General features: G+C 57.1%; 2 protein-coding genes across 18 annotated transcripts; one reads left to right on the top strand and one right to left on the bottom strand.

The window, feature by feature from the left end:
* Positions 1–34: 34 nt before the first annotated feature.
* Mast3 (microtubule associated serine/threonine kinase 3) lies at positions 35–25,537 on the bottom strand. 12 transcript variants are annotated; one of them, XM_050127574.1, is made up of 28 exons: positions 25,484–25,537; positions 20,533–20,564; positions 10,691–10,779; positions 10,545–10,614; positions 10,375–10,395; positions 9,919–9,997; positions 9,591–9,748; positions 9,444–9,519; positions 8,912–9,121; positions 8,668–8,769; positions 8,457–8,589; positions 8,123–8,181; positions 7,546–7,631; positions 7,265–7,473; positions 6,867–7,005; positions 6,125–6,257; positions 5,866–6,031; positions 5,303–5,404; positions 5,030–5,152; positions 4,634–4,743; positions 4,323–4,459; positions 3,775–4,001; positions 3,380–3,598; positions 3,024–3,250; positions 2,676–2,798; positions 2,414–2,550; positions 2,155–2,336; positions 35–1,714 (listed from the first exon to the last, which is right to left on the bottom strand). In XM_050127574.1, exons 1-28 carry the CDS (start codon positions 25,520–25,522, stop codon positions 1,191–1,193), a joined length of 3,912 nt encoding a protein of 1,303 aa, XP_049983531.1. In that variant the 5' UTR covers positions 25,523–25,537; the 3' UTR covers positions 35–1,190. The 12 variants fall into 12 exon arrangements, with proteins under 12 accessions (XP_049983531.1, XP_049983532.1, XP_049983533.1 ...); XM_050127575.1 differs by having other exon boundaries at positions 10,545–10,611; XM_050127576.1 differs by lacking the exons at positions 20,533–20,564; positions 25,484–25,537 and adding exons at positions 17,819–17,908; positions 18,006–18,165.
* Positions 18,759–27,775, top strand: LOC126491760 (uncharacterized). Of its 6 annotated transcripts, XR_007589449.1 has the most exons (4): positions 18,759–19,181; positions 19,408–19,515; positions 22,860–22,961; positions 25,917–27,773. XR_007589449.1 is itself a non-coding variant. In XM_050127589.1 (2 exons), the coding sequence occupies exon 1, from the start codon at positions 21,656–21,658 to the stop codon at positions 22,628–22,630; it is 975 nt and encodes a 324-aa protein (XP_049983546.1). In that variant the 5' UTR covers positions 20,542–21,655; the 3' UTR covers positions 22,631–22,961; positions 25,917–27,775. The 6 variants fall into 6 exon arrangements, 2 of the variants coding, with proteins under 2 accessions (XP_049983546.1, XP_049983547.1); XR_007589448.1 differs by having other exon boundaries at positions 18,759–19,680; XR_007589447.1 differs by having other exon boundaries at positions 18,759–19,515; positions 25,917–27,772.
* Positions 27,776–27,981: the final 206 nt, after the last annotated feature.

Genomic DNA, 27,981 nt, shown 5'->3' with positions numbered 1-27,981 from the left:
TTTATTTTCTTTAGTTTTATCTTAGGATAGGATTTTTGCCATTGCTCTGGCTGGTTCAGATCCCAGTCTCCTAGATGCTGGGATGCAGCTTGGCTTGGATTAAGTGCTTAAGCAGACTCCTGCAAAACCACCTCAGATACTGAGCCAACAGTTTCCCCATCCTCTGCCTGCTTACTCACAAAAGCACATACAAGGCTTGATGTCTTCGTGGGCTTTTATTCAATGCCAGCCCCAGGATGGTGGGGGGCTAGTCATGCACAGCCTTGGGCTCCCCTTCAGCAGGCAGTGCTGGCTGGGAGTCAGGGAGGGTGCAGAGCAGGTTTGAGTGCCTAGGAATCCCCCGGCCCCTCAGAGTGGGCAGACTGCATCACTGGCCACCTACTGGTTGCCTGCTGGGTTGCAGAGCATCATGGGGGATAACCTGGGCTCCCCCATGACCAAGCTGACAGCAGGGCCAGGAATCTCACTCGGCCATTGTGGGACAAAGCTCTGAGACCTCAGCTGCTTGGATCACAGAGAGCTGGGGGAACCCAGGAGCACTGGGGTTAGTCTCATAAACACAGCAGCCCAGGCACAGAGCACTTCTCTCCCAGCTGACTTCGCCTCTAGAGGGCACAGGTTGTTTCACCTCATCTAGAGAACTATTCACCATTCAGCCCCCTGTTCCCACACTTGCTCTAAGCTGAAGCATGCAGGAGCTGAAGCCAGATGTAGCCTGACAGTCTGAGGCTGGTTGCTCACACGAAGACCACACGGACCTGGCCGTCCCCTTTCAGCCTCCCTAGCTCTGGGGTCACAAGCATGCGTCATGTCCGGCCCAAACTGGACCAGGACAGGCCTGTGTTCCCTGGAGTGGGTCTTGGGTTGGGACTGGGAAGGGCACGCACACAACATACACCGATACTTGGACAAACTAGAAAACACAGTTGCCCAGAGTGCTCCGTCTTGGCCCACAGAACAGGCTCTGCAGGCTGCAAAGCCGCCTCCGCCAGGGCGGCCAGCTTGGCTATTGCTTATAAAAAGTAATAAATTAGTAGGAGGGCTTGCTATTTACAGTCACAGGCACCCCCACCCCAGCACTTCCTGGGTGGGGAGCACCCTCCTGGCGTGTGTCCCCGGCTGATGGCCGCGCCCCATGCAGGTGTTTGTGGGAATGACAACTCCGTGAGGAACTGCGGCAGGGGTGGTGGTCAGTCTTTCACAGCTGGCCCTGGGGTTCCAGGAGCGGCCTCTGCACCCTGAACAGCGATCTTGGGCACCGTCCGAGGTGGTCCTGGTTCCTCATCGAAGCTCACCTCCTGCACGGCCTCCTGCTTTTTGAAGGAGTCCCGGCGCTCAGAGAGGTGCAGCCTCCTCATGACAACCAGCTCGGCCTCAGCCCCGCGGCCACGCCGGCCTCCATCCCCATCCAGCCGTTCACTGGTGCCCAGGCCTAGCTTGTCGGCCGACTGACCCCTGCGGAGCCTAGGGGACCGCGCAGGTATAGGGATGTGCCCAGGTAGTGGCGATGGTGAGCGTGGTGGGGGCGTGGGCACTGGCGGGCAGGCCAGTGGGGATGGTGGGATACTGCTGGTGGATTTGCGGCGGCCGCTCTTTTGACGAGGTGGCCCGAGCTTGGCCGCCAGGCCATGTAGTGAGCTGGGACGGGTGTGGCCAGTGGCAGGAGAGGCAGGGCTGCTGGAACTTGGGGATACACTGGGTGGGGATGTTGTGTCTGTGGGCAACAGGAACTGGTCAGTGTCCCCCTCCTGGTAGTAGAGCCTGGACTAACCAAACTAATGGGAACCCAAACCTCCACTGTTACCATCTACTCATCCATCAAAGTCAGGCTTCATTTACCCCCTCCTCCTAGGAGCCTTCTCTGTCTCCTCTTAACCCTTCCTTAAAGCTGTGTCTGACCTTAACTATTGTGGACCATCAGCAGGAGGCCGTTATGCCGTCCCCTCAGCTCAAGCACACACCTGGCCCCCCCCCCCGCTGATCCCTATTACACATATGCATATAATTCATATTCCCATGCAGCGTCTCATGAAGCCCAAGCTAGGCTGGGATTTGCTATGTACACCAGAATGGCCTGGAACTCTTCATCTGGGATGAAGGATACCAGCTCACATCTGCCTTATAAACAGCCACCCTGGCTGTAAGCGCACCCACCTGTGGGGGCATCCGGGGCAGGGCTGCGGCAGGGGGTGGTGGGGCTGGGGGACAGGCTGTGCGTGGGCGATCCAGGGAGGCTCTCGCTGGAGGACAGGGAGTGGTGGAGGCCTGAGGAGAAGCTACGGCTGGTGTGGAGCACAGAAGACGGCTTGGAGATCTTCTTAAACAGAGACTTCCGCCTGGGGACATGCATGGTGACAGTGAGGGAGGCCGCGGAGGCAGAGGAAGCTGGGGCCCCACTGCCCGCCCGGCTCACCGATCCTGGGTCTCGCGTCGGCGGCTGCGCTTGCTCCTGCGGGCCATGCGGCCCTTGGTCACGTTCTTCCGCGCAGGCCCCACCTTGATGGAGGTGTTCTCCAGGGCGGTGGTACGTAGGGAAATCTTGTTACCGCTCTGCGGGAGGGGACACCAGTCACCAGACGGCGAGAACCTCCCGGGGACAGGCAGCTATGGTGTGGCGCTGCTGCCCCGGTGCGAAGTGGTCACACGCGGGCGGGCGAGGGACCCATGGGTCGCACCTTCAGCAGCAGCTCCACCACATCCATGTGCACCAGGCCCAGGACCGACTCCCCGTTGATGTGCGTGATGAGGTCACCAGCGCGCAGCCCAGCCTCCTGCGCAGGGCTGCCCTCCTCCACACTCTGCCGACACAGAATAAGGGGTCAGACACTCCAAGCTGCACCCGCAGGCCCCTTGAAACCTGAGCCTAGTTCTATTAAGCCAATGCCTCAGTTTCCCCTAGTTATAGAGTAGGGTAGGATTCACTCAGGGTCAGAGAGCACGCTGGTTCCCACGGCTGGGACCCACAGTGGGGTTCTGGAGGGGTTTGTCAAGAATCAAGCCAAGTAAGTAGCATGCACACTCACCCAAACCACATGGTGCACTGTGTACACATCGCTGTCACCCATGTAGACACGAATGGCGCGCAGGCTGAAGCCGTACTTCTTGCCTGAGCTGTGGATGACGATGGGGGGCCGCAAGCTGCCACACACGGGTGACGGGTCCCGGCTGGGTGATGAGTCTCGGGAGGAGGGGTTGGAGGACAGCGAGCGTGGCGACAGGGGGCTCATGAGGGGACCCCCACTTCCATCGTCTGTGGGGGGCAGCAGGGACACTGCGCGTGGGGCTCTATCTTTTTCCCACGGGGGTCACAAGCCCCCAACCTGGAGCCAGTGCACAAGCCCAGCTCCAGAACCTCCTCCTCACCCCAGCCCGACGTTACCTGCGGTGACGATGAGGGACAGGGCAGATACAGAGGCTGACTTGGGCACTCGGCCCCCACCCCCGCCAGAGGCAGGGGAGGCCCGGGGCTTCTCGGGCCCGGCGTCTTTTGAGCCTCCAAGGCGGCGGCCTCTGCCAGCATCAAGGGGCCGAGGAGTCGAGTGCCGGGCGCCGGTGCTGTTGCTTCGAAGGCGGGCATGGCTGAGGACAGCCGTATCAGCTGGGGGGACAAACGGGGTGAGCCTGACCCTCTTCATCTCAGCCCAACTGTGTGAAGCTAGAGGCAGCTTCTAGCAGTGCCCGGGGCCTGTCTTACTATAAAAGCATGATTTCTATTCCTGTTTCAAAATCCATCTCAGATAGCCCCCAGTCTGCACTCTCTTGAGGTCCACCTACCAGAAAGATTGCAGGGCTTGGGTGTCACTGGGGTGGTTGGGGGTGGGGGTTCAGACTCCCCTAGAATGAAGACAGGCTTCTTGGGGTCAGCAAGCCCTGCACTTGCTCCCTCATCTTCAGACGAGAAGGCAAATTTTGGCATCGTGTCCAGGCTGATGGTGCTTAGGAGAGCCGGGCTGGGACCCCGGTCGGATAGAGAGGAGGAGGCGCATGTCCAGGACCGCAGCCTGTTTAATGGAGAAGCCCATGCCACTCAGCCACACTCAGAGAAGTCCTACTCAACCCTAAGAACCCAGTTTCCAATCCTACCCTCTAGCCAACACTGCCTCTGTTAAGTCTGAAATGCAAAGGATGAACGCAGTTGCTAGCCAAGTGCACCCTGGGTAGCAGGGGCCATGGGAGCCAAGGCTCAGCTGTGCCACGGAACACAGCAGTGTGATGTACCAAGGCATAGGCCTACATCTCATTCTTTTCTACTGGGCCAACAGGAAGCTCCCATGACGTCAGACTTTGTGACCTGATTCTTCCTAGCTCCTCAGCCCACCTACCGGAGGTCAGTGCTCAGCCGGCGGCCACTGTCACCTTCGATGCTCCGCTCCCATGCTTCCTCCCGGTCCTCGCTGAAACTCCTTTCGGCTAATGTGGGGTTAGGCTGCACAGCCAGGAACTCAGAGCTGCTGTAAACCTGTGGGGTGTTGGGTTTTTTTAGTGGCAATAATAGGGGAACTGGCAGCACACACCAGTCACCCCAGTACTGGGGAGGCTGTGGCAGGAGGGTAGGCAGCAGAGTGAGCCTGTCTCAGAACGCGAACCAAACAAGACAGACTCAGGAACATAGGTTTCTGCTGCCCAGCCCTACCTTGCTGAAGCGGTGGGAACAGGAGGAAAACTGGGGGATCTCCGTGGATGACTCCTCGTCATTGGTCTCATCGTCCTCAGAGCCCAAGTGGCGGTAGCGTTCAGAGCGCGCTGTGGGAGTGAAGGGAAAAGCTGGAGCGGCCGGGGACACCCTGAGCGGCCCAGGGCTGTGCTGTAATACTCGGTCAGGAAGAAGGTCAGCCAGCACAGGGACCTCAGAGCAGATCCTACTGTGTCCCCAAAAGCTGTGTCCACAGCTAGGACTTCATGCATCTAAAATGTGGCATGTCAACACTGAGCTGCATTCAAGAGGAGACAGACAGAATGGGGGGAGGGGCAAAGACAGGGTGGACAGGGGCATGAGGCACCGACCGGTCTGCATCCCCGAGCTACTTACTGTCAAAGTAGCTGGTGTCATCCTCAGCTTCAAGTTGTGGGACAAACTCTGCCTTGTGTCTCAGAAGCCCTGCCCAGTCCAGGGCCAGGAAGAAAGGGTGTTGCTTCACCTCATGGGTGCCCCCTGTAGACATGCAGGCTCAGGCCTATGTGACCCCCACTCTGTCCCTCTCACAGTCCCAGTTACTTCCTTCAGAGTCTTACACAGGTCTCTGGTTAGTCCTATGTGCTCTGTCCTAGTGGGCAGCCCCCGCCCCCACAGTCAATGGCTCACCAGTTCCCAGCCTGTCCATGGGGCTCTGGCGCAGAAGCCTCGTGATGAGATCCTGGGCATCGGCGGGCAGTGCCTCATCTCCCTCTGGCCACATGATCTCATCTGAGAAAGGTGGGAGGAATCACAGGGTGCCCTTTCTAGAACCTTCTAACAAGTCCCTCCAAGTGCTGTTAGCACTGTGGTCAGTCCCCTCCCAGTATGAGAGCCTTTTTTTCTTAAAAAAAAAAAAGATTTATTTATTGTGTATACAACATTCAGCCTCCATGTATGCCACCAGACCTCAGTACAGAGGTTGTGAGTCACCATGTGGCTGCTGGGAACTGAACTCAGAACCCCTGGAAGAGCAGTCAGTGATCTTAACCTCTGAGCCACCTCTCTAGCCTTCATTTAAGAGGTACTACTGACAGGGCGGCGCACGCCTTTAATCCCAGCACTTGAGAGGCAGAGGCAGGTGGATCTCTGTGAGTTTGAGGCCAACCTGATCTGCAAGAGCTAGTTCCAGGACAGCTAAGGCTGTTACACAGAGAAACCGTATAAAAAAAAAAAAAAAAAAAAAGACGTACCACTGACCACCTGTCCAAACAGCTCCTCAGGCGTGTCCCCGAAGAACGGCACACAGCCCACCAGGAACTCATACAGGATGACACCCATAGCCCACCAGTCCACTGGCTTCCCATAGCCCTGGCGGAAGATCACCTCCGGTGCAATGTATTCGGGCGTTCCACACACCTGTACGGGATGGGGAAGTGGGGCCAGTCTGGGGGAGTTTGGGAGATAGGTTTTTTTTTTTTAGTCTTGCCCCTGGGTCAGGTTGGGTCGCACCTGTTTGTCCACAAACTCTCGGGCATCCTTCTCGATGTGACCTTCGTACAGGTTGGTGGCCATGCTCATGAGGCCGATCTTGGACAGGCCAAAGTCCGTCAGTTTGATGTGGCCAAGGGAGGTGATGAGCAGGCTGTGGGCAGGGCAGGGTCACTCAGGCGGGGTGCTCGCCAGGACTGCTGAGTCCCAATGTACACACTCTGTTTTCTTTTGAGACTGGCTCTCACGAGGTAGATCAGGCTAGCCTTAACTCCTGAACCCCGGCTGCCATCTCCTAAGTACTAGGATGTCAGCTGTGTGCCGCCATGTCCCACTGTGACCTTTATTTTATGCATCTTCTGCTTAGAGCCACAGCCCCTGGAGGCTCATTTTCTGCACACACAGCTCTTCATTCATGCGGTTTCTCTGCATGTCTGTAACTACTGTGTCAGCTACACAGAACAAGCACCGAGACAGACAGCAGGTGCAAACCCTAGGCTCTGAACACTTCTGCTCACAGCTACACTGAGCAAACAGCCGAGACACCAGCGATTCCTGTTGCACATACAGATGGCACTGAGTGACCCTTACCTCTGCACAGGAGGTGCTCAATGTGCACATTAGCCCTGCCTTTCTATGAGCAGGGTCTCTTTGAAGCCAAGGTTTAGTTAAGCAGCCCCTGAGGCCCCAACTCACCCTTAATGACACAGCCCAACTCAGAGCCCCGCCCCAGCAGCACCCAGCCTCGCCCCGGGACACTCACTTGTCCGGCTTGAGGTCGCGATGCACGATACCGTAGTTGTGCAGATATTCCAGCGCCAGCACCGTCTCCGCGAAGTACATGCGCGCCATGTCCACAGGCAGTGGGCCCATGTTCTTCAGGAGTGTGGCACAGTCACCACCTGCACCAGGGACTCGGGTCAGGCTTGGGACCCGCCCAGGATGCTTAAGTCATCATGGGCGGGGTCTCCAGGCTAGGCACTGCAGGGTTGAGCTCTAATATGGCCCTTGGCACACAACTGGTGCCTAACTGCCTGCTCTTTCCCGCCCAGAGATCTTCTTACCTGCTAACGCTCCCCTTCCTGCCTTGCCGCCCTCCTGAGCCCTCCAGGACCACACTCATTCCTCTCTGGATCCTGGCAGTTGTGCACGGGGCCGCACCTTCCACATACTCCATGACCATGCAGAGGTGGCGGCGAGTCTCAAAGGAGCAGAACATGCCAACCACGAAGGGGTTCTCAGCGAAGGTGAGGATGTCGCGTTCCACGAACACCTGCTGGATCTGGTTGCGCAGTATCAGATTCTGCTTGTTGATCTTCTTGATGGCGAAGCGCTGCCGCGTGTCCCGGTGGCGCACCAGGTAGACGGCCCTGTGCACAGGAGCGGGAAGCTAGCAGCTATGATACCAAGGCCCATGCCGCACCAGCCGACCCAGGACTCACCCATAGGCTCCATTGCTGATGAGCTTGACGGTCTCAAAGTCGCTTTCACACGGCTTCCTCCGGGATGGACCGCCCAGGCCACGGCTCTATACAAGGGGTAAGCTCAGGGTCGCCCACTGCAAATCTGTCCCCAAGTCTAAGGGGCTGTCTCACTGACCGCTATTACTTCCTCTCTGTCCAAACTTGTCAAACCAGTGTGCAAGTTTTTTAGTTTCTTCTTTTTTTTTTTTGTGACAGGGTTTCTCTGTAGTTTTAGAGCCTGTCCAGGAACTCACTCTGTAGACAGAGATCCACCTGCCTCTGCCTCACAAGTGCTGGGATTAAAGGTGTGCGCCACCACCAACCGGCTACTTTTTTTTTTTTTTTTCTTAAACAGAGCCTGCTTCCTGGCAAACTCATACACATGCTTCAAAACCCCAGCTCGGCCTATGTGTGGGAAACCTATATGACGGGGCAGTCCCACCACAGCCACACCCCTAAGATCACACCTGTTTATTAAACATACACTTCAAACTCACCCCCTCTTCCAGCCACTCAGGACAAGGTAAAAACATGATTACCTCAGCTTGTAACTCACCTCAGGGTATCCAGGAGCCGGGGACTGGTCTTCATTAAGGTCATTCAGGGGCTGAATCTCTGTCAAAAAAAAAAGGTAAGATTTTCTTTTAAATAGAATTTCGCTATGTAGCCCAAAAGCAAGAGCTATAGAATCTTCTAGAAAAGATTGGGCCCTTAGTGCTCCAGATGTTGCTAAATTAGAGGAGCCCCCAGTACTTTCCTGCTCCAGGAACTGGCAGTCAGCAGGCCCTAGTTACTCTCAGTACAGTATCACCCCACGGTGACAGGGTCAGTGTCTCGGGGAAGCAGAGTGGAGCTCAGACCCAGAGCCACAGGGACCCCCACACACACACCTTCCAGAGGGTCCTTGGCCAGGCCCAGCTGGCGGATGATGTAGCGTGGCAGATCAGTCTTCACACCCTGGTCCTCGCGGGCCTGGCCCTCTGCGGCCTCCAGCAGATGGTAGAACTCCTCGGGGTCGAACTCCTGCACAGGAGAAGCCGTGAGCACCCCCCCACACACTCTCAGGGGTCCCCGAGCCCCAGGACTCCTGCGGAGGCTCACCAGGCACTCGAGCAGCCGCGCTGGCCTGGAGATGATGATGAGCAGCTTGCGGACCAGCTGAACGATGAAGCCCACCTCTGTGCTGTCCGACCGCTCGTGAGCCTGCGGGAGGGCGGGGACACCTGGTGAGGCCCCGCCCACAAGTGGGCGGAGCAGCACCCACATTCCGATAGGGAGCTTCGGGGATTCTGCAAACCCTGCCACCCAAAGGCGCTACCACCTGCTGGGCCCCGCCCCAACGCACATCCTGCAGTAGCCGCTCCAGCTTGTCCTGCATCTCCAGGAAATAGCGGGAGGTGACCAGGGCCTCGCCCGACTTGGCTAGGCAGTCCCGTGCCAGCTCCACAATCTGGTGGTGGATGAAGCCCAGGACACCGTCTGCCAGGGCCAGGCGGTTGCCAGGAGCAAATGCCGCCAGGAAGTCCTGCAGCCGACCCTCCATCTGCGCAGTGGCCTGCGGAAGGGTGGGGGTGAATGGCAGGAGCAGAGATGGGGGTGGGCGGTAAAGGGCAAGGGGACCAAATGGGGGCGGGGCCCTACGGCTGACTGAAGGTGGGCCAGTCGGGGGGCGGGGCCGTAGTCAGGGTGTGACAGGGGGTGGGGCTGGTGGAGGACAGCAGTGAGACAGGTCAGTCAGTGAGCAGGGCTGGGGTGACTGACAGGAGGGGCATGGCCTTGTCGGTGGGCGGGGCTCTGATGAGTGATAAGGGGCGGGCCTGGCTAGTGGACCCGGTTGGTAGAGGGTGGCAGCAGGGGCAGAGAGGCCTGCAGCACACCTTGGGGAAGCGCTCCCGGTACACGTGGTTCATCATCACAATCTCGTTGTCGAAGGTTCCAGATGTGCGTCCAGGGCTGAAAGCAAGACACGGGGGTGAGGGACACCAAGGGGCCTGACGGGTGGAGGGGCCCTAGCCCAAGCCTACCTGAGGCTGCGTGAGCGTGGGCGCAGGCGCGGGGAGCGGCCTCCATCCTCTTCCACCACGCTCTCTGAGCTGCGGAAGTGCTTGGACAGGAAGCGCAGCTCGTCTGCTGTGGGCTGGAAGGGAAGCTGGTGGAGACGCTCCCGGGAAGACGAGCTCGACTGGTACAAAGAAGGTCAGGGTCACGGCTGGACTCAGCACCCCAGGATCGCCCCCTGCCAAGGACCGCTGAAGGCTCCAGCCCACTGTGAGCCCCACACGCCACGCCACAAAAGGGCGTGTGTCCGCCCCAGTCTACCCCCATCCACCTGCCCAGAGCAGCTGTCAGTACCGACACGGTGGAGCTGGGAGTGTTGGTTCCATAGCCGGAGGACGGGAGAGAAGCAAGCGACCATCTTCTGCCATCAGCCCTGGAGAGGGACAGGGGCGGATAGAAAGACAGCCTGGCGGCCATTTGCAGCAGGCTGTGCGGGCGGATTCCCATTTTCTGGATCAAGGAACCAGCAGCAGGCAGCCAGGCCCAGGGTACCGTCCTCCAGGAAGCCCTCCCTTCCTGATGCAGGTGCCACCTAGGCTTTGGTTGTCAGGATCCGGCCCCCAACAACCCAAGGACACTCCAAAGGAGAGGCTTCAGCCCCCAGACGCAGGGTGCTCGCTCAATACTTGGTGAAACTGAAGGCCCTGGGCACACATGTTAGCTCTTGGTTAGTGAACAGCGAGGCTGGCAGCGAGTTAGCGATTTCTGAATAGGCTGCAGCCCCCTGTCCTTCACAGGACTGCGAATTACCTGTCACCATGAGAGAGGTGGCTATGGAGGGCCATGTGTTTGCCAGGGCAGAAGCCACAGGGAGAAATCACCAGAACCGGGCAGGAAGGGGTCAAAAGAGGGGGAAACATCAATGAGGGGCAGGTCTGGCCCTGTGAGGGTACAGCTCTGTGAGGAGGCCAGGCACTCACCTCCGGGCAAAGGGGAAGCTGACAGCTGCTGCAGCCCAGTTCCGAGGACTGTCCAAGGGGCTGTTACCTGCTGGTGGGAGCGGGGACTGAGTCAGGGTGGAGCTAGGACGCAGGACCCGGCCACCCGCCTGGATCTCCCCACTCACCTGTTGGGACAGACAGCGGTGACAGCGGCCTGGAGACAGTGGGTGAGGGTGTCCCCACAACTAGGCTCTTTCGGTTGCCACTGCGGCAGCTGTGGAGGGATGACAGGTTAGAGGGCAACCTTGAGGGAGCAGGGACCAATGCATCCCGCTGTGCAGCCAGCTGCAGTGCGCTCAGGATGGCTACAAGTTGGGTGAGACCAACCGCTACCACTCCTGCATAGGTCCGTTTAAGGGTTTTTAGCAGAGGGTTCTAGGACCCACTGGGGTCATCCCTAAGAAAACATCTCCCCCCCCCCTTTTTTTTTTTTTGGTTTTTCGAGACAGGGTTTCTCTGTAGCTTTTGGAGCCTGTCCTGGAACTAGCTCTTGTAGATCAGGCTGGCCTCGAACTCACAGAGATCCGCCTCCCCAGTGCTGGGATTAAAGGCGTGCACCACCACCACTGTTTTTCAAAATGAGATAGCCCTGGCTGTCCTCCAAACGTGCTCTGTAGACCAGGCTGGCCTCGAGCTCATAAAGATCCACCTGCCTGCCTCTGCCTCCTTGAGTGTTGGGATTAAAGGTGTGTGCCAACTTGCCTGGCTCAAACATCTCTTATTTTTGAGTCAGAGTCTCACTCAGCAAAGGCTGGCCTTGGGACTCAGAGGGTGACCCAATCGCTGACGTCCTGGGACAACACACAGGGCACACAGCCTGTTCCAGTCTCCTTCCATCCTTGGTCCACTGATGACATGGTGGGAAGCCCATCCAGTTTCATGCAGACACTGGCACATGACCAGGACACACTGACAGACTTCCCAGCCTGGGCCATGCATCTTACGCCATGACCCCTGCCAGGCACTCTGAGAGTCAGGCCAGGGAGACAGTCCATGTTCCTGAGCCATGGCTGTGGGAAGCAGGTACCCCTCTGTCCCTAAAGCTGCTGTTCCCACCTTCCCAGGATCCCAAATTCTCTCTGCATCACAGGCCAGCGTGGGCTACATACAACACAAAGCCAAAGTCAGCATGTGACTCTCAGGCTGGTTGTCCATGTTTTAACCCCTGCCCAACTCTTCTCTCCTCTGATGCCATGTCTGTTTGGGCCACCCGTCCTGACCCCAGCCCAGGCCGCTGGGCCCTGAGCCTGGCCTCCACCTCTGCAGAGCTGGAGACACTAGGTTCTTGCCCTCCTCCCAGCCCCCTACAGTCACCCAGCAACAGCGGTTCTGACAGACGACAAGGAGAGCAGCCCACACAGCCCTCCACCAACGCAGCTCTGTAGAAGTGTCAGAGAGGGAGCAACAGGCGGGGCCTTGAGGCAGAGAGGGTTTGGGGTGATGAGGAGCACAGCTTGCAGGTTGAGCGGCAGGAGTGTGGCAGGGAGTTGGGCCCAGCTTGGATGCTGATGTGGGAGCCTCTGTTTCCCCATAGGGACACCCAAAGGTTCACAGAACCATTTCACCCTGTGAAAACAGCCTTAGAGGGACACAGGCTGCGGCAGGAGGCCCCACCCCCCAGACTCAGCTAAGCCACAGGTGTGGAACTCAGCAGTAGTAATTGACCCTGAGTTGGGGGACCCACGAACTGTGCCTGCTCCCCACTCAGGGAAGCAGGGCTGCGGTTATCAAAAGTGGGAGGAATTGCCCCCTGGGCTGAGGTGTAGGTGCAGAAGCAGAACCCAAAGGTCCCTGCAGGACTTCCTGCGCCCCCCCCCTCTGCACACGACACACAAGCAGCCACACCCTCTCTGCCTCCAGCTGCCCCCACGTCCTGCAGGGAGGCCAATGAGATTGGTTGGCTCCTCTCCCTCATGCTTACAGGCCTTGAAAACAACCTGGGGTCCTGGGATCATCCCACCTGAGCACACGTTAAAGAACTGTTTACACATCTCCTTGTATGCCAGTTCTAATAGGCCCGTAAACCAAGCAGGGCACCATAGTATCTCCGGGAACAACCGAAGCTTTGGATTCAATACTTAGGGTCCTTACAACCCAGACTTTGCCTATCTACACAAACCTAAACACAGAGAAATCCAAACACAGAGATGCTGGGTGACTCTAAGCTGCAATAGTGCCTGGGTCTGGATAAACAATCACCTCTCACTTGGCCTGTACCTTGAGGAGGAGGACCTGGGCCGAGGAGAAGACAGGCATGACCCGCCACCCACTCGTCAGCCAGGGCCATGAGCATTTGCATCTGCGCCGTTTCCGCTGAGCGCTCAGTACAGACCGCTTCATTCTTCTCAAATTCCTCGCTTTGCGCAGCCCCAAGTTCGGGTTCGAATCCCGGGCGTCCCCAGCTGGACCCAACACTCCGAGCTGCCCCTACCTTTTGGAACGCTGTAGCAGCGCACCCTTGGCCAAGCGGCTGCGGTGTCCGGGAGCCGCCACCGCCGTCCAGTAGCTAGGGTCCGACATTCTGCCGCCCCCCGCCCGCCGGGGCCTCGGCCGGATCGGCCGGATTCGGCCTGAGCCCCGCGGAGCGGCCCGGCGGCCGCGGGCTAACAGGAGCGCGCGCGGCCCGCAAGGAGGAAGCGCTGCCGGGAGCCCCGCCCAGCCAAGGGGCGGAGCATGAGGGGCGTGGCGTCGCTATGGAGGATGGTGGCGGGGCGGGGCGTTGCCAGGGCCCGCTCCTAGAGAGCCTTCACTTCTACGGCTCCGCCGGAAGCGCTGGGAGGGAGCGTAGTTAGGACCCGCAAGTGGCGCCCGGCAACTCGAGGGCCTTAACGGATGGCCGGGGCGTTGCTAGGGTTCTGGAGCGAATGTGGACGTTGCTATGAACCCCAGCATCACAGGCAAGACTTTGCTAATAGTCTGAACGGAGGGGGCGTGGTTACCTGTACGTTGCTAGGGCTCTGCGTAGCAAGGGCGGGGCGTTACTATGGACCTCAGCAACACTGGCAGGCCGTTGCCATGGCTCCAGGTTGGGGGGAGGGGCTCTAGGATGAGAGTGGGACCTCGGCAGCAAGAGCAGAATGTTGCTAGGGTTCTGAGCAGAAGGGGCGGGGTTACCTGGCCGTTGCTAGGGCTCTGTGCAGTGAGGGCGGGGCGTCGTTAAGCCCCGTGCCATCACTCGGGCGTTGTTTTGGCATTTACCAGAAGAGGCGGGGCGTTGCTAGGGCCCCGGTAGCGGGGTGGGTTGTCGGCGGTACTGGTGCTGATGCGACGGGTCTGTTCCTGTCCCTGGGGCGTCAGCCCAGCGCTGCCCCTTTCTTTCCCATCTGTAAAACCCCTGCGGTGAATGTGGCGTGGTGCCAATAGACTCTGCCTGCATGGCCATGAAAGCCATTACCAAAGGTAAGTAGCATACACTGAGTTACCAAAGGAATCTGTCCTTCTCCCCTAGGACCTAATTAGTCAGTGGCGGTCATTCTGATAGCACTCGGCTCCCTGAACCGTTAGACATTTTGTAGCCCAGCCTTGCTGGGATTTGAAGCCCAGACCCCCATATCTTGGACAAGAAGAAACGGAGGCACAGGAGCCTAAGGTGTCCCCAGTCCATCCCTCTTCTCAAGTCGCCCCCTGACATTGCCACATCAGGTGTCCCCACCCTTGCTGACTAGAGCACAAATCCATACCCACTCATTCATGAACATTTATTGAACACCTACATTGGCCTGCCTCTGGGACACCTAGGGGTAACCTGGGGGGTGGTCTTTGGTTTCAGATGGGAGAGAGAATAAACAGGAAACAAATGAAGAAATTCAGAATAATTTCAAACAAACAAGGGCTGTAGGAGAGAAGACCTGGGCCCGTTCTCAGCACTTTATCACCCTTGGGATTGGCGGCACGCACCTGTCTTCACAGAAGGTGAGAGGGAAGGACTGGAGCTGAATTCCTTCCAGGAACAGACGCTGAGGACCACATCATGGTAGCCCTGAGAGAGACGGGTGAGCTACAGCACACGCGTGCTTTGAGTCCCAGGGATAGGCCCTGCAGGGGCTAGGTGTGACAAAGAGGATTACAATGGCTACTTGTGACTCTGGGTATCAGGTCTAGATCCCCTACAAAAGACTCAGAGCCTCCTGACTCTGAGGACCCAAATGAGGACAGAGGCCTGGGTCTCATAGGCCTCCAGTCCAGGAAGAGCCACCCACCTACCCTTGTGCCCTGGGATACTCTGCCACAGCTATCCCCCTGACTTTAGTCCCTAAACCCTGCCTGTCCATGCTCCCCCTGGCCTGTTTCCCACTCTGGAGAACTTTGTTATGCTAATGCAGAGTGTCTGTCTGGAGGGAGAGGTTGGTGCACAGGACACCCTGCTCACACTCACCCCACAGGCTCCCTGCTCACACTCACCCCACAGCTCCCGCTCACACTCACCCCACAGCTCTCTCTCACACTCACCCCACAGCTCTCACTCACACTCACCCTTTTTCTCCCGCTCACACTCACCCCACAGCTCCCGCTCACACTCACCCCACAGCCTCCCTCTCACACTCACCCACAGCCTCCCGCTCACACTCACCCCACAGCTCCCACTCACACTCACCCCACAGCTCCCGCTCACACTCACCCACAGCCTCCCGCTCACACTCACCCCACAGCTCTCACTCACACTCACCCCACAGCTCCCGCTCACACTCACCCACAGCCTCCCGCTCACACTCACCCCACAGCTCCCGCTCACACTCACCCCACAGCTCCCACTCACACTCACCCCACAGCTCCCGCTCACACTCATCCACAGCCTCCCGCTCACACTCATCCACAGCCTCCCTATGGCTGATACACAGGATGCCCTGCTCACACTCACCCCACAGCTCCCTAGGGCTTTCCCAGCAATGCTCTTGGACAGAGGCTAATGCCACCCATGACCAGCTCTGTGACCTTGGCATTGCCTTTCTGCTGCTGCAGTTAAATGACAAAGGCTTAGGTGCGTCTTACTCTGACCAAGCCATTCTGTTGCCTCTTCCCCTATGCCACAGGGTAAGTCTATGTTCCATCTGTGCTAGGCCCTGACGGACGACAGAGCCCTCCACCTGTTTCGCATTCATTCACCAGAGCATCAAATAAACGTCTGCTGTATACCTGCCCTGAGCACACAGTGTGAGCAGAAAGATTCAGGCCAAGCCTGTGAGGGTCTCAAAGTTCTGAAGGAAATGAACACCCAGTAATCACACAGGAAGATGGGCATGCAGCAGGGTTTACCCCTCCCACCAACACTAGTGAGGCTTAGGCAGGAGGATCATGGAAAGTTTGAGGTCAGGCTGGCCTGCAACCTAAACTGTACAAAAAAAAAAAAAAAAAAAACGTGCGCTCCTCTCTTGGGGTCTGGAAAGATGGCTCAGCGGTTAAGAGCATTGCCTGCTCTTCCAAAGGTCCTGAGTTCAATTCCCAGCAACCACATGGTGGCTCACAACCGTTATCTGTAATGAGGTCTGGTGCCCTCTTCTGGACTACGGGCATACACACAGACAGAAAGGTGTATACATAATAAATATTTAAAAACAAACAAAAAGCTCTCTCACCAGGTGGTGGCTGCACACGCCTTTAATCCCAGCCAGCACTTGGAAGGCAGAGGCAGGAGTATCTCTGTGAGTTCAAGGCCAGCCAGAGCTACACAGAGAAGCCCTGTTTTAAAAGTCTCAAAAAAACAAACAACAACAACAACAAACAAATCAAATCCTCTGTCTCAAAAAACCAAGGACCAGAGGTGTGCCTCAAGAGTGGAGCCCCTGCCTAGGATCCCACAGTGAGGGGCCGGGGGCGTGGCTCAGGGGTGGAGCCATGGAAACCAGCCCTGATGGGGTCCAGTTTAGGGAGTTGGTTATGGAAGGATGGAGTACACGTGAAATGTCTCCATTTCAGACGCCAGGGAGGCCTTCAAACCTAAGATGGCAGAGCTCTGAACAGTCGGTGGCAAGTGCAAAAGACCTGGGACCTTAGGGATCGTGGGACATTGGAGGACCTTCTTCCTCTCGTGCCTGGATTAGAAGGGCTCATACTGAGGTACGAATGGTTGCCAGACAAATCAGATTCATCCGGGTCCAGCACAGGGAGGGAAGCTGAGGCCCTGTGTGACTTCCGGCGAAGTGGTTCTGCTGCCCTCTGGTGGTGACCGTGGCTACCTGGTCCCCATAGAGCCTCCACCAGTTCCTCCAGGTAAAACCTGTTCTGTGACAGGCGTCCCCAGCCCAGGGCCCTCCCTCTGGTCTGCCCTCCCCGGGTTCGGAGCCAAGGGCTCAGAGATGCTCTGGTCTCACACTGCCTCCCAGGATGCCCCTGGGCCTCCTCCACCTACTCCTCAGTAAGTGTGGTGACAGCAGTCCCTGCCTTCCCTGGGCAAACACGACCAGCTCCAGCACACTAGCTTCCACCAGAAGTTCTAGACCCCCACGGTCTCTATTCTCCACCCCACCCGGTCCCAGCCGCCTGGGGCTAACCTTCACCTAACCCGGTCAACCTCATCTCCCCAGGGGTCAGCTCCTGAACACAGCTCATTCGTCATTAGTCAGCCATTCCCCGGCCGCCTCCTTCAGCCAACTGAGAAGCCTCTGAGGGAGATGTTATTCTAGTTCACACCTACCGGCTTTTTACCGGGCGTGCTGGCCAGTGCCTAGACAATGTTTGCCGAGTAAATGAAGGTGACCCCATTCATTGTCTGGAATTTAGTGTTCTATGTATTCCCCATTCAAAATTTACAGGGTGTGCTCATTCATAGTAAGATGTAATGACTCCCCGGTAAGTTAAGGCTCTTGACATTCAGAGGGGTAAGCCTCTGAAGCCCAGCAGTCACCGAGGATAGGGTGTGGTGGCCAAGCTGGCCCCACTTATGGCCTCAGAACAGGCTTGTCTTTGAGCCTCAGTTTCCTCAGCTGGGAAACATGGTCAGGGCACAGTCGGGCCCCAGTCGGTGAACTGTTTCTTTTCGGTCTAGGGCGGCCTATTTGGGCTTGTGTGCCACCAGAGGGAGGCGTTTCCGGCGGGTCCCGAGGTCACAATCTGGCAGGGCCCTGGGAATCCAGCACCTGTCTCGGAAGTTGTTGGGCTCAAGTTCTGGCGTCGCCTTGGACACCTGCCCAGCGCCAGCCTGCAGCTGGGCGCTCCCGCGGGGTCCGGGGTCGGGGAGGGACTGACGCTGAGGCCTCGGGTAGTCAGGGGTGTGAAGGCCCGAGCGGAGGGCGCGCGAGCGGGGCGGCGCCACTCACCTCCAGGGCTGCAGGCCCAGCGACGGGCTGCACGGGCTGCACGGGCTGCCGGGGCTCAGCAAGCATGGGCTCTGGCTGCTCGGCGACAGACTGCAAGACAGAGGCTGGCGGTGACCCCGCGGCGACCCGGCGTGACCCCCGCGGGCTCCCGGGGGCCGCACCGCGGGACTCGGGCCTCGGTACTCACTCGAGCGTCAGCGCCGGGATCAGCAATTTCTCCCTGCGGGACTTCATGGCGGCACCGCGCGAACCGACGCCCGGTGGTACCGGACGCGAGCAAATGCGCGGGGACTACGGATAGAGGGACGCTCGCACCGGCGGCTGTCGGGGGCGGGGCCACGGATCGAGGGGCGGGGCCGGGGCGGGGCAGCAGGTGGGCTGAGGGGTGGGACCATTGGCGGGACGGAGAAGTTGACCGGCCGGACTAAAGGCCCCCGGAGCTGGCAGGGGAGGGGCTACAGCTGTGGGTGGGCCTATGGGTTGGAGGCGGGGTCATGGGAGGGGCTATGGGTGCCGAGTCGAGCCCGGCTTCTGAGGGCAGTGGTATGGGAGTGGGGCGGGACATCTGTTGTGTAGGCAAGGCTATGGGGTGCGGGGTGGAGCTATGGGATGTAGAGTGGGGCTTCCCTGGAGAACCGTGTATTCTAAAGAGGGCGGGGCCTAAGTCGCATAGCTGGGTATGACTTGTGGTCGGTGGGGCGGGAGGGGGCTCACAATGTGTTCGATGGGCGGGGCGTATTAAAGTAATTTGCAGGACTCGAGGCGGGGCCTCTGGGTGGGCGTGGCTGCTGGACGGGCCCTTGGAGGCGGGACACCAAAGAACTGAGTTGGGGGTGGGGACAGAGGCGGAGCCTCTCACGGTGGGGCGGGGCTGAGCACCAGAAGACAGAGGGCGTGCGCGCGCAAGGGAGCCAGCAGGACCAGCACTCTATTGCGGGGGTAGGGGAGTAGGGGGTGTTGGGGGCTGCAGTCTTAACCTCCTTGGCCAGGTCCTGGGACATTCAGTCCGCCCAGCCATGGGTTGGAAGAGAAGGCGACCCCCTCACCCGGATCGCTTTGGCTTGTCGCTTCCCATCGCCGCTCTCCCACAGACCTGGTCCCTAACAGCCCTCGACGGAGACACACATAGCACGGGTGATGTAGGGTTGGTAACTTCCCGAGGACTCTGGCCCTCACTTCACCCTCGAGATCGGTTCACTGCGCTCCTCCCACCTCCCCTCCCCCGGTCCCTCAAAGCGCACTCAGGGCAAGGTCCGACCCCGCCCCAGCACAGCCATAGTGCGCAGGACTTGGGGTCATTTGAGGCTTCGTTCAGAACCCAAGTCTCCTCCTCTACTTCAGCCAGCTCCCCCTCCATTGCCAGGTAACACCCCAGTGCCTTTGCCCACGCCGTTCCCTCTAGAAGGCTATTGTCCCCACAGTGACTCCCACCTCACCGCTCGTCCTCTCCAAGATCAAGCCTCATCTCCTCCAAGTGAAGGCCCACCGCCTGTCTCTTTCGGTTTAATTTCCCTGAGCACACACATTTCATGGTTTGTGTTCCCATTAAGAACCAGAGACCGAGGACTGAACAGTCTCCTTCCCAACAGGGAGGGTGTCCAGCACAAAAAGACACGGAACTTCTTAGACCCCAATTGAAGCACACACAGCCTGCAAAGGTGGGGTGTCTAGAGCTGTTTGCTCTCAGTGAACAGGAGGTAAGTCCTACCCCATCTGTAAACCCAGGACACACAGAACAAAATGTTCTTTGCGCTGCGGATCTCCCCAGATGATGCCAGCCCCACAGATTCTGTTGGCGGGCGCCGAAAGGAAGCAAGTCTCACTGGGGTACACAAGCCCATTCCAATGTACTTGGGCTAGAGGTAATATTTCATAACTTTTCCCTCAGTGCTAAGAATTAAATCTTTTTCTTTTTTCTTTTAAATAATTTATCTAAATCATTGGTGTGAAGGTGTCAGATCCCCTGGCACTGGCGTTACAGACAGTTGTGAGCTGCCTTGTGGTTGCTGGGAACTGAACCCAGGTCCTCTGGAAGAACAGCCAGAGCACCTAATCATTGAGCCATCTCTCCAATCCCCTTTTGCTTTTTCTACATTTATTTATTTATTTAGTATCTCTGCACACACTTGGAGGTCCAAAGACAACTTGGGGATTGCTTTGGGTGCCAAGCACTATAACAAATGCCTTACCCACTGAGCAATCTGGAGAGCCGGTGACCTTAGAATGTGCGACACTGGACTTAAACTCCGCAGAGAATGGCATATACATATATATATATATATATATATATATATATATACATATATATCAGGGTCTCATGTGGCCCAGGTGCCTCTCACAGGGAGGTGCCATGATGCTGTGCTTAGGCTGGATCCCAAGCTGAGAGGGATTCTTTTATAAGAAAGGAGGAAGAGGCTAGAGAGAGGCCCAGTGGTTGCAGGGATGGTTGTTCATGGTGAGGAACAGAGTTCGGATCCCTAGAACCCACCAGTGACCCAGCCTGGGAAAGTGGAGCTGGCAACTCTCCAGAGCACACTGCTGAGCTCTGGATTTGACTGAGAGACCCTTCCTGCAGGTGGAAGACCATTTTTTGTTTGTTTGGTTTTTGTTTTGTGAGTGCACACACACACTCGTGCGTGCACGCACACACACATGAAAATGACAAAAGAAAAGGCAATGTTGTGGTTATACTAATCATTGATTAAACTACTCACCCGCGCCCCCGGCGTGGAAGACTCAGCTCCTTCTGAAATGAGACACAGAAAGTGGGTCAACCCAGGAAGTCTCCCCCCCACTACACAGCAACGTCAGCCATGTCGAGACCTGCTCACGCCACATGCCTCGCCCACACCAAAGGCGTCCTGCCACACTGTGAGCAACTTAAGCCTTACTCTCACCTGAGTACTGCTCACCTGGCTCCCAAGCCTGGCCCTGCCAGCGGGGTGGGGGAGGAGACTAAAATATAGATGGGCCAGCAGGATGGCTCAGTGGGTAAGGGTGCCTGCCCGCCTGACCATCTGAGTTCAATCCCTGGGACCCACACAGAGGAAGGAGTGAACCGACTTTCGTTAGTTGCCCTCAGATCTTCACAAGTGTGCGTGCACACACACAAAAGATAAGTGAGGGCAGGAAAGATGGCTCAGCGGTTAAGAACATTGGCTGTTCTTCCAGAGGACCTGAGTTCAATTCCCAGCACCCACATGGCAGCTCACAACTGTCTATAACTCCAGGTCCAGGAGATCTGCTGTCACCACACAGACATGTGTGCAGGCAAAACACCAATACATAGAAAATAAAGATAAATAGTTTAAAAAAAAAAAAAAGATAGCGGAAGCCAGGCGGTGGTGGTGCACGCTTTTAATCCCAGCACTTGGGAGGCAGAGGCAGGTGTATCTGAGGCCAGCCTGGTCTACAGAGTGGGTTCCAGGACAGTCAAGCTCACACAGAGAAACCCTGTTTCCGAAAAACAAACACAAATTGGCTGCCTGTAGTACACAGAAGGCAAGAGAGAACCCTGGCCTTGGGATCCACTGGAGCACATGCACATGGAAAATCTGCACATTTGTGACAACTTGCAAGAATGGGTTTTTCTTTTCCAGTGTGGATCCCAGAGAAGGAGCCAGGCTGCCAAATGCCGCAGCAGGCGGCTTGACTGGCTGAGCCAAGTAGCCGACCCTGGCTTTGTTTTCAAAGTACTCTATGTAGCCCAGGGTGGCTTCGAATTCATGGTGATTCTCCTGCCTCAGCTTCTCAACTGCTGAAAGGACAGGCTTGCACTACCAACTGCACCAGGGAGGTTTCCCCTGACTTCCGTGCAGGCCTTGCGATGCTTTACAGATGCCGTGCTGTGGTTTCCCCAGATGGGATGAGGGTTTAGCGTCAGGAAGGCTGCACCAGCAACCAGGGGACATTACTGTTGGCTGCTCTGACTCCTGTCACTGTTTAATCCAGCCCCTCCCAAGCAGAAACTGCTCATGTCCTGTCTCATTTACCAAGCATCTACTGTACAGGTTGGGAAACCGAGGCACGGAGACAGGGAGGGATAGCTGGGAAATGGGCTCTCTAGATGCCCCCAACTCAACAGACAAACTCACTGGGGCGGTCACTTTGGGGACACGGACTATTTTTACAATGGTGGGCTCCAGGCTACCCACGTCCCTAGGCGGGTGTTTGTCATGGCAACCAGTGACATCATCCGTACCCACAGCCAATTGGAGGGGGGCGAAAACTGCCAGGCGCTGGACCACTGGGCGGCCAGGGATTGGCAGGCAGAAGGGATGGGCCTCTGCTGTGCTAGGGCTTAAGGTCTCCTTTCTGTCCCATCCACTCATGAAGGTGTGTGTCTTACACCAGCTCCCCTACTACCAAGCCAGAAAAAGAATTCAAACTCGGAGCTCCAGCTGGTACCCCCCAATCATGGCCGTTTTCTTCCTATCTGGGGATGCTGCTGTGTGGCGTCCATCAACTGCTCAACCTCTCTGTGCCCCAGTTAACTCATTTAGAAAGCAGCAGGTCTCACAGAACCGCGCGCTGGCATCGTCAGCAACGAGTAGTATAAATGCCTCCCCAACACACAAAAGTACTCCAGGCAGGGCGCGGGGTGCTGCCAGGCCCCGGAAAGCTCCCCGGAAGTGGGCCCACACGTCCCCGCGCCATCTGCTTTCACGGCCCCCTCGCCATCTGCTCCCGCGGCAACACCCACACGGACGCCCCGCTACTGGCTGTTGTTTATTTTTCTTGGGGCCTCTCTCTGCAGCGCAGGCTGATGGCCTGAAACTCGCCATCCTCCTGCCTCAGCCTCCAGACAGCTGAAATCACAGGAAGGTGTCGTCGCTACGGGGCTCTCACTGTTTGGTTGTTGACACAGAATCCACCTCATAGCCCAGGCTGGCCTTGAACTCCTGATCCTCCGGTCTCCACCTCCTGACTGCTAGGTGGAGTCCGCGTGGTTTAAGAGTGCTGGGGGAGGAGCCAAGGTGTGCTGGGCAAGCACTCCACCAACTGAGCCCCAACTGAGTCTGCCCTTTAAATCTGTGATTAGGGGTTCCTCGTTGATCGGAGTGCTGTCTCCACGTTTCAGTCCTGGCCTACAGATCACACAGTTTGTAGGAGCCCGAGCTGGTCATGGAGCACAGGAGCCAAGGTAAGTAGTCTACACGGAGTTAAGGACCACTCGTTTTATAACTGAGAAAACTGGCCACTGTGAGCTGCGCAGAAAGACCCCAGAGTCCATCTCACAGGGATTTGACTCTGGAGCCCCGGCAGGACTTAGAACTCGAGGCTATCCTCCTGCCTCAGCTTCCCAACTCCTGGGAAGATAGGCATATGCCATTATCATTAACAAAGATCCAACTCAGGCTAAGTAAACCTGGGTGGGGGAAGCAGGCACCCCCATATGGGCTATCCTGTGACAGGAGAGATCATTGCCTGCCTTCCGGCAACCCCAGCGCCATCAACCAGGTCTGGTGGAGAGCACTTGGGAGGTGGAGTCAAGACCATTAGTTCAGGGCCAGCCTTGGCTATCAGAGGGGCTTCCTCCAGCACTTAAGAATGGAGCCTCTGCCCTTAGCAGGGTTCAGCTTCCAAACACAGGCAGCCCTGTTGATTGGCTGAGGCACTAGCCAGTTAAAGGAGTCAGAAAAGACTCCAAAGGCAAGAAAAAGGCCTGAAACCACATCTGTTTTCTTCCAGATGTCAATTTACAGAGGGTACCTCCTTGTAGCACAGTAGTACGGACTAGCCTAGAACTGCTTTTTTTTTTTTTTTTGAGACAGGGTTTCTCTGTAGCTTTGGAGCCTGTCCTGGAACTAGCTCTTATAGACCAGGCTGGTCTCGAACTCACAGAGATATGCCTGCCTCAGCCTCCGGAGTGCTGGGATTAAAGGTGTGCGCTACCACTGCCCGGCCTAGAACTGATTCTAACCCGGGCTGGAACTTGGGGTTCTAAAATAGGATTGTCGACACTATCCTACTCTGGCCTTTATTCCAGTGTCCGCTAAGCCTTCCTGTCTCCTGTTAGCAGGCCATCCCCACTCCAGGACCTGTCAAGGCTCCCCATTGTCCCATTGGGATTATAGGCGTGCGCTGCCACCACCACCCGGCTGTTTGTCCGTTTTTACACTCACGTGTGCTTATTTACTGTTTGTACCGGTGTGCCTCAGCGAATGTGGAAGACCATTCTGGAGATTGAACTCAGGTCATCAGGGTTGGTCGCAAGCGCCTTTACCCTTGGAGCCTTCCCACTGGCCCCGCTCAGCCCTATCCTTCGAACCCAGCTCTAACTGAGAAATGGGTTTTTCGGGATCATTTTGCTGTTTGGTTTTTTCTTGAACTTCTGGGCCCTACCGCCTTAGCCTCGCCCTCAGGGCTGGGATTAAAGGTGTGCCCCACCACGCCTGGCTGCCCAACTTCAGAGCAAGCCTCTCCAGGCCCTGTGGCCCTGGGCCTTTGCACCTGCCGAGTTGCTCCTCCCGTGCTCCCTCCTGCACACCCCTCCACTCCCAGAAGCCCACCCATGGTCTCCTGACCCTGAGAACCGCTATACTTCTACGGGCCTCAGTTTCCCCGTCTGTAACCTGGGGCCTATCATCTGGAAAAATTTATCCCCCCAAGTGGAATAGGTCCTGCTTGTTGACGTCAGCCGCGCCCCCATTTGCTCACCCGGAGGCGGCGTCTCTATTTTAAGAGGCCGAGGGCGGGCTCGCATCTAACTGGGGCCCTGGCGACACTCGCCGCGCATCAACCCCGCCCCCACTCCCGCCTTCCCGCCCGGGTCTGGGCAGCTAGGCTCGCTCCCGGGACCCGCCCCACTGCCCCCCTCTGAGCAGCTTTACTTAATCTTCACTTCCCCAAACTCCCCTGCCCTGTGCCCAGCCTCCCGCGGCCAGGGCAGCCTGCGCCTACCTCAGGTCTAATGCAACTGAGGCTTCGCACGCAGCAGGCGCTCAATAGATGCAGGGTAATCGGTGGTGAGCGGCTCCCCACCACAAACCTGTTGACCACTCAGGCGTGTGGTCCCAGCCTCAGAACCAACGAGGCAAACCTTTGTGAGTTTTGCAGATGTTACAGATGGGCAAACTGAGGCCCGGAGAGGCCAGAGGTGGTGTCGTTTCCCACAGTCTTATAACCAGAGTGCCCTGGACTTGCATTCGTCCTTACTTCCCGGTGGCGCAAATGCGGTAAAACGGGAACCGGGCTCGGAGAAGCCACCACACTCACACACCCTGCAGGTCCTTCCTCGTCACACAGAATTGTGACCCTGGAGAGATTGAATCCCAGGCGCGCAGCCAAGTGGGGGTGGCTTCCCTAGCAAGGGTCTCAGTTTCCTCATCTGTGGAAAGGACCGGAGGCAGGGGACTAGCTGCTTGCGGCGACACTGGCCTGCGGCTGGGCTCTGTCCACCTCAGAAACTGCACACCCGGGAGCTCGGCGCCCTCCGGCGGCTGTGGTGCGGGGACCCTGGAGCTCCTTCTCCTCACGCCAGAGGCCCATCATCAGTTTCCCCATCTATCTAACGGAGACCCTTCCCTTCCCATCACGCGTGCAACGCTCTGGGCAGCAGGTGGGAAAGGGCGCAACCTCGCTCCCCGGCCTTCCTCACTCCCTGCCTCAGTTTCCCCGCCCCGAGAGCACTGCCCGCGCGCCAGCCCGCCCGCCAAGACTCACCTGGAGCCCGCGGCGCCGCAGGAGGCTCGGCTCATCCATCGCTAAGTGCCCCTGCATGAGGCCCCGCCCCTGGCCCCGCCCCAGTCCTCCGGGCCCGCCCCCGAACACCATTGGTTCTGTCGGTCAGCTGACTCCTGGTGGCTCCGCCCCTCGGGTCCTGAGCGTTTCGCAACTTCGAGAAACGTTCTTCAGTAGCTCCCAGAGCGAGACTCCGAGACTTGAAGCTGAGGCCACATAGCGGGACCTTCGGGCGGGGCGCTCACCTTGAAACAATTCCTCAAGACTCCATCTTTAAAAAAAATGTTGTTTTTTTTTTAACCTATTTATTTTAAGATTTTTTTTTTTTGGACAGGGTCTAGTGTAGGCTGGCTTCCAGTTCCCTATGTAGCTGCAGGTGACTCTGAACTTCTGATTCCCCTTCTCTCACTTCCAGTGTTCTGGGATGACAGGTGCCGCCGCGACCGAATTTACCTGGTGCTGGGCTCGAACCCACTGCTCCGTGCACGCCTGGTCAGTGTGCGGCCAGCATTGCTAGGCATGGAACCGAGCACCTCACACATGGCTCTCTACCACGGAGATTCCTCCTCAACCCAACTGTAGGGGTTTTTAAAGCTGTCTGGAGATGGTCGTTCTGACGCTCACCTATCGTCCCAGCACCGGAGAAGGAAACAGATGATCAGGAACTTAGGTCATCCTCAACTACACAGAGTTGCGAGCCGACAAGCCTGGGCTGCATGAGACCTTGTCTCAAAACAAAACGAATAAGGCTTTTTAGCATATTCGTTACCACCACGTAACCCTAAAGTATTCCCCCAAATCCCCATCCCTACCAGCAGGCTCTCCAGCACTTGGCACCCCTCTAATCTGTGGATTTGACTGCGCTGACCTTTTTCTGTGGGCGGGGTCTTTGGGTCTGCTGGCTGTCGCTCATTTTCATGCTTTTCAGACTCCACCCACCTCAGAGCACGGTCAGGTGTGCCTTCCTTTTTACGGCTGAGTAGTATTCCAGCTCTGTGGCTGCTTACCCCTGACGGCCACTGCCACGTCTTACAGCTAGCTATCCTGTCCTGAGGTAGCTGCGATGAATGTTTCAGAGCAAGGAATTTTTTTTTGACATATGTTTTCCCTCCTCTTGGATGTATACTATACCTGCGAGACAGGACTTCCCAGGGCCATATGGCCACTGTTTCCAGGGCTAGTTGCACAAAGCACCTGCCCGCCAAACAAATGTCAACAGTGACTAAGTCCGCGGGGTAGGTGCCTGTGACAGGCAGGCTGGAAACTCATGTGCAAATTTTACCCAATCACAAGCACTGAATAGTTTGGCAAGTTAGGGAGTGGGGCAGCTCCGTGGACCAAAGCTTGTGTCTTTTAGGGACAACTCAACTGTGTGGCCCCGCAGCAGACCAGATTGCAGGCTAGGCAGCAGGGTCAGGTGTTCAACGTCAACCCGAAGTACATGAGACCCTGTCTCAAAAACCTAAACATAAAGACATAAATGCCTTAGAACACTGAAGCTGAGCGACTTGGTAAATGTTTTTTATCAGGGCCACAGAGAGAACCCTGTGGGTAAGAGCCCCGGCTGCCCTAGCGGAGGACCCAGGTCCCAACACCCTCGTGGTGGCCCACAACTGTCTGTAACTCCAATTCCAGGGGATTCTATGGCCTCTTCTGGTGGGTACCAGGCATCTGTGTGGTGCACAGATACACACGCAGGCAAACACCACACACATTAAATAAAAATGAAGAAAATCTTTAAAATTTGTTCTTATTCGTTGACTATGCCTGTGCGCTTGTTAAATGAACAAGATTTTCTCCTTGCAAATGCCTCTTTATCTTCCAACACCTGGCGGCTGCCTCGGAGCTTCAGGCTCTCTTGAGCACAGGAAAGTGGTGTTTCTCCCTCTTCACTGGAGGCCGTGAGGACATTCCGTGGTTTTTTTCTGATATGGTTTCCGGGGCCCTTGTGACCTATTCCTTCCTGCTCCCCGCCCCCAAATGTGTAATGTTTCTGAAAGTGGGGCACCCCTGGGCACTTAGCTCCCCTGGGCCTCCATGGGCAGCTGGGAGGAGCCAGAAAGGGGAGAAGGAGGGAGCACATATAGATGCCTCATACTGTGACCCCAATGAGAGGAGAACCAGCACTCTGGTATGCCATGGCTCCCCCACTTCTAACACTCTTCATGGCTCCCTATTCCTTCCCACCCAGGCCAGCCCCTCAGCCTGTCACTTGAAGAGCTGTGACAAGGACCGTGGATGGGTATGCCACATCAAGCATTCGCCATTGGCATCTAACTGCTGTTCGCCCAACCTGGTCTATATATGTAGCTCTTTGGGGAAACCGAGGCAGGTGTGTGCGCATGAGTGTGCGTGTGTGCGCGCGCGCGTTCGTGTGTGTGTGTGTGTGTGTGTGTGTGTGTGTGTGCATGTGTTTGTGCATGTATGTGTGAAGGCAACACTGGCAGAGATAGGAAGGACCAAAAGAGCCAAGTCTGAAG

The sequence above is a fragment of the Alexandromys fortis genome, unplaced genomic scaffold (genome assembly GCF_014885135.2).
Source record: "Alexandromys fortis isolate MF-2015 unplaced genomic scaffold, M_Fortis_MF-2015_v1.1 scaffold_284, whole genome shotgun sequence".
NCBI classification, from domain to species: domain Eukaryota; kingdom Metazoa; phylum Chordata; class Mammalia; order Rodentia; family Cricetidae; genus Alexandromys; species Alexandromys fortis.
This window is presented reverse-complemented; position numbering and strand designations above follow the sequence as displayed.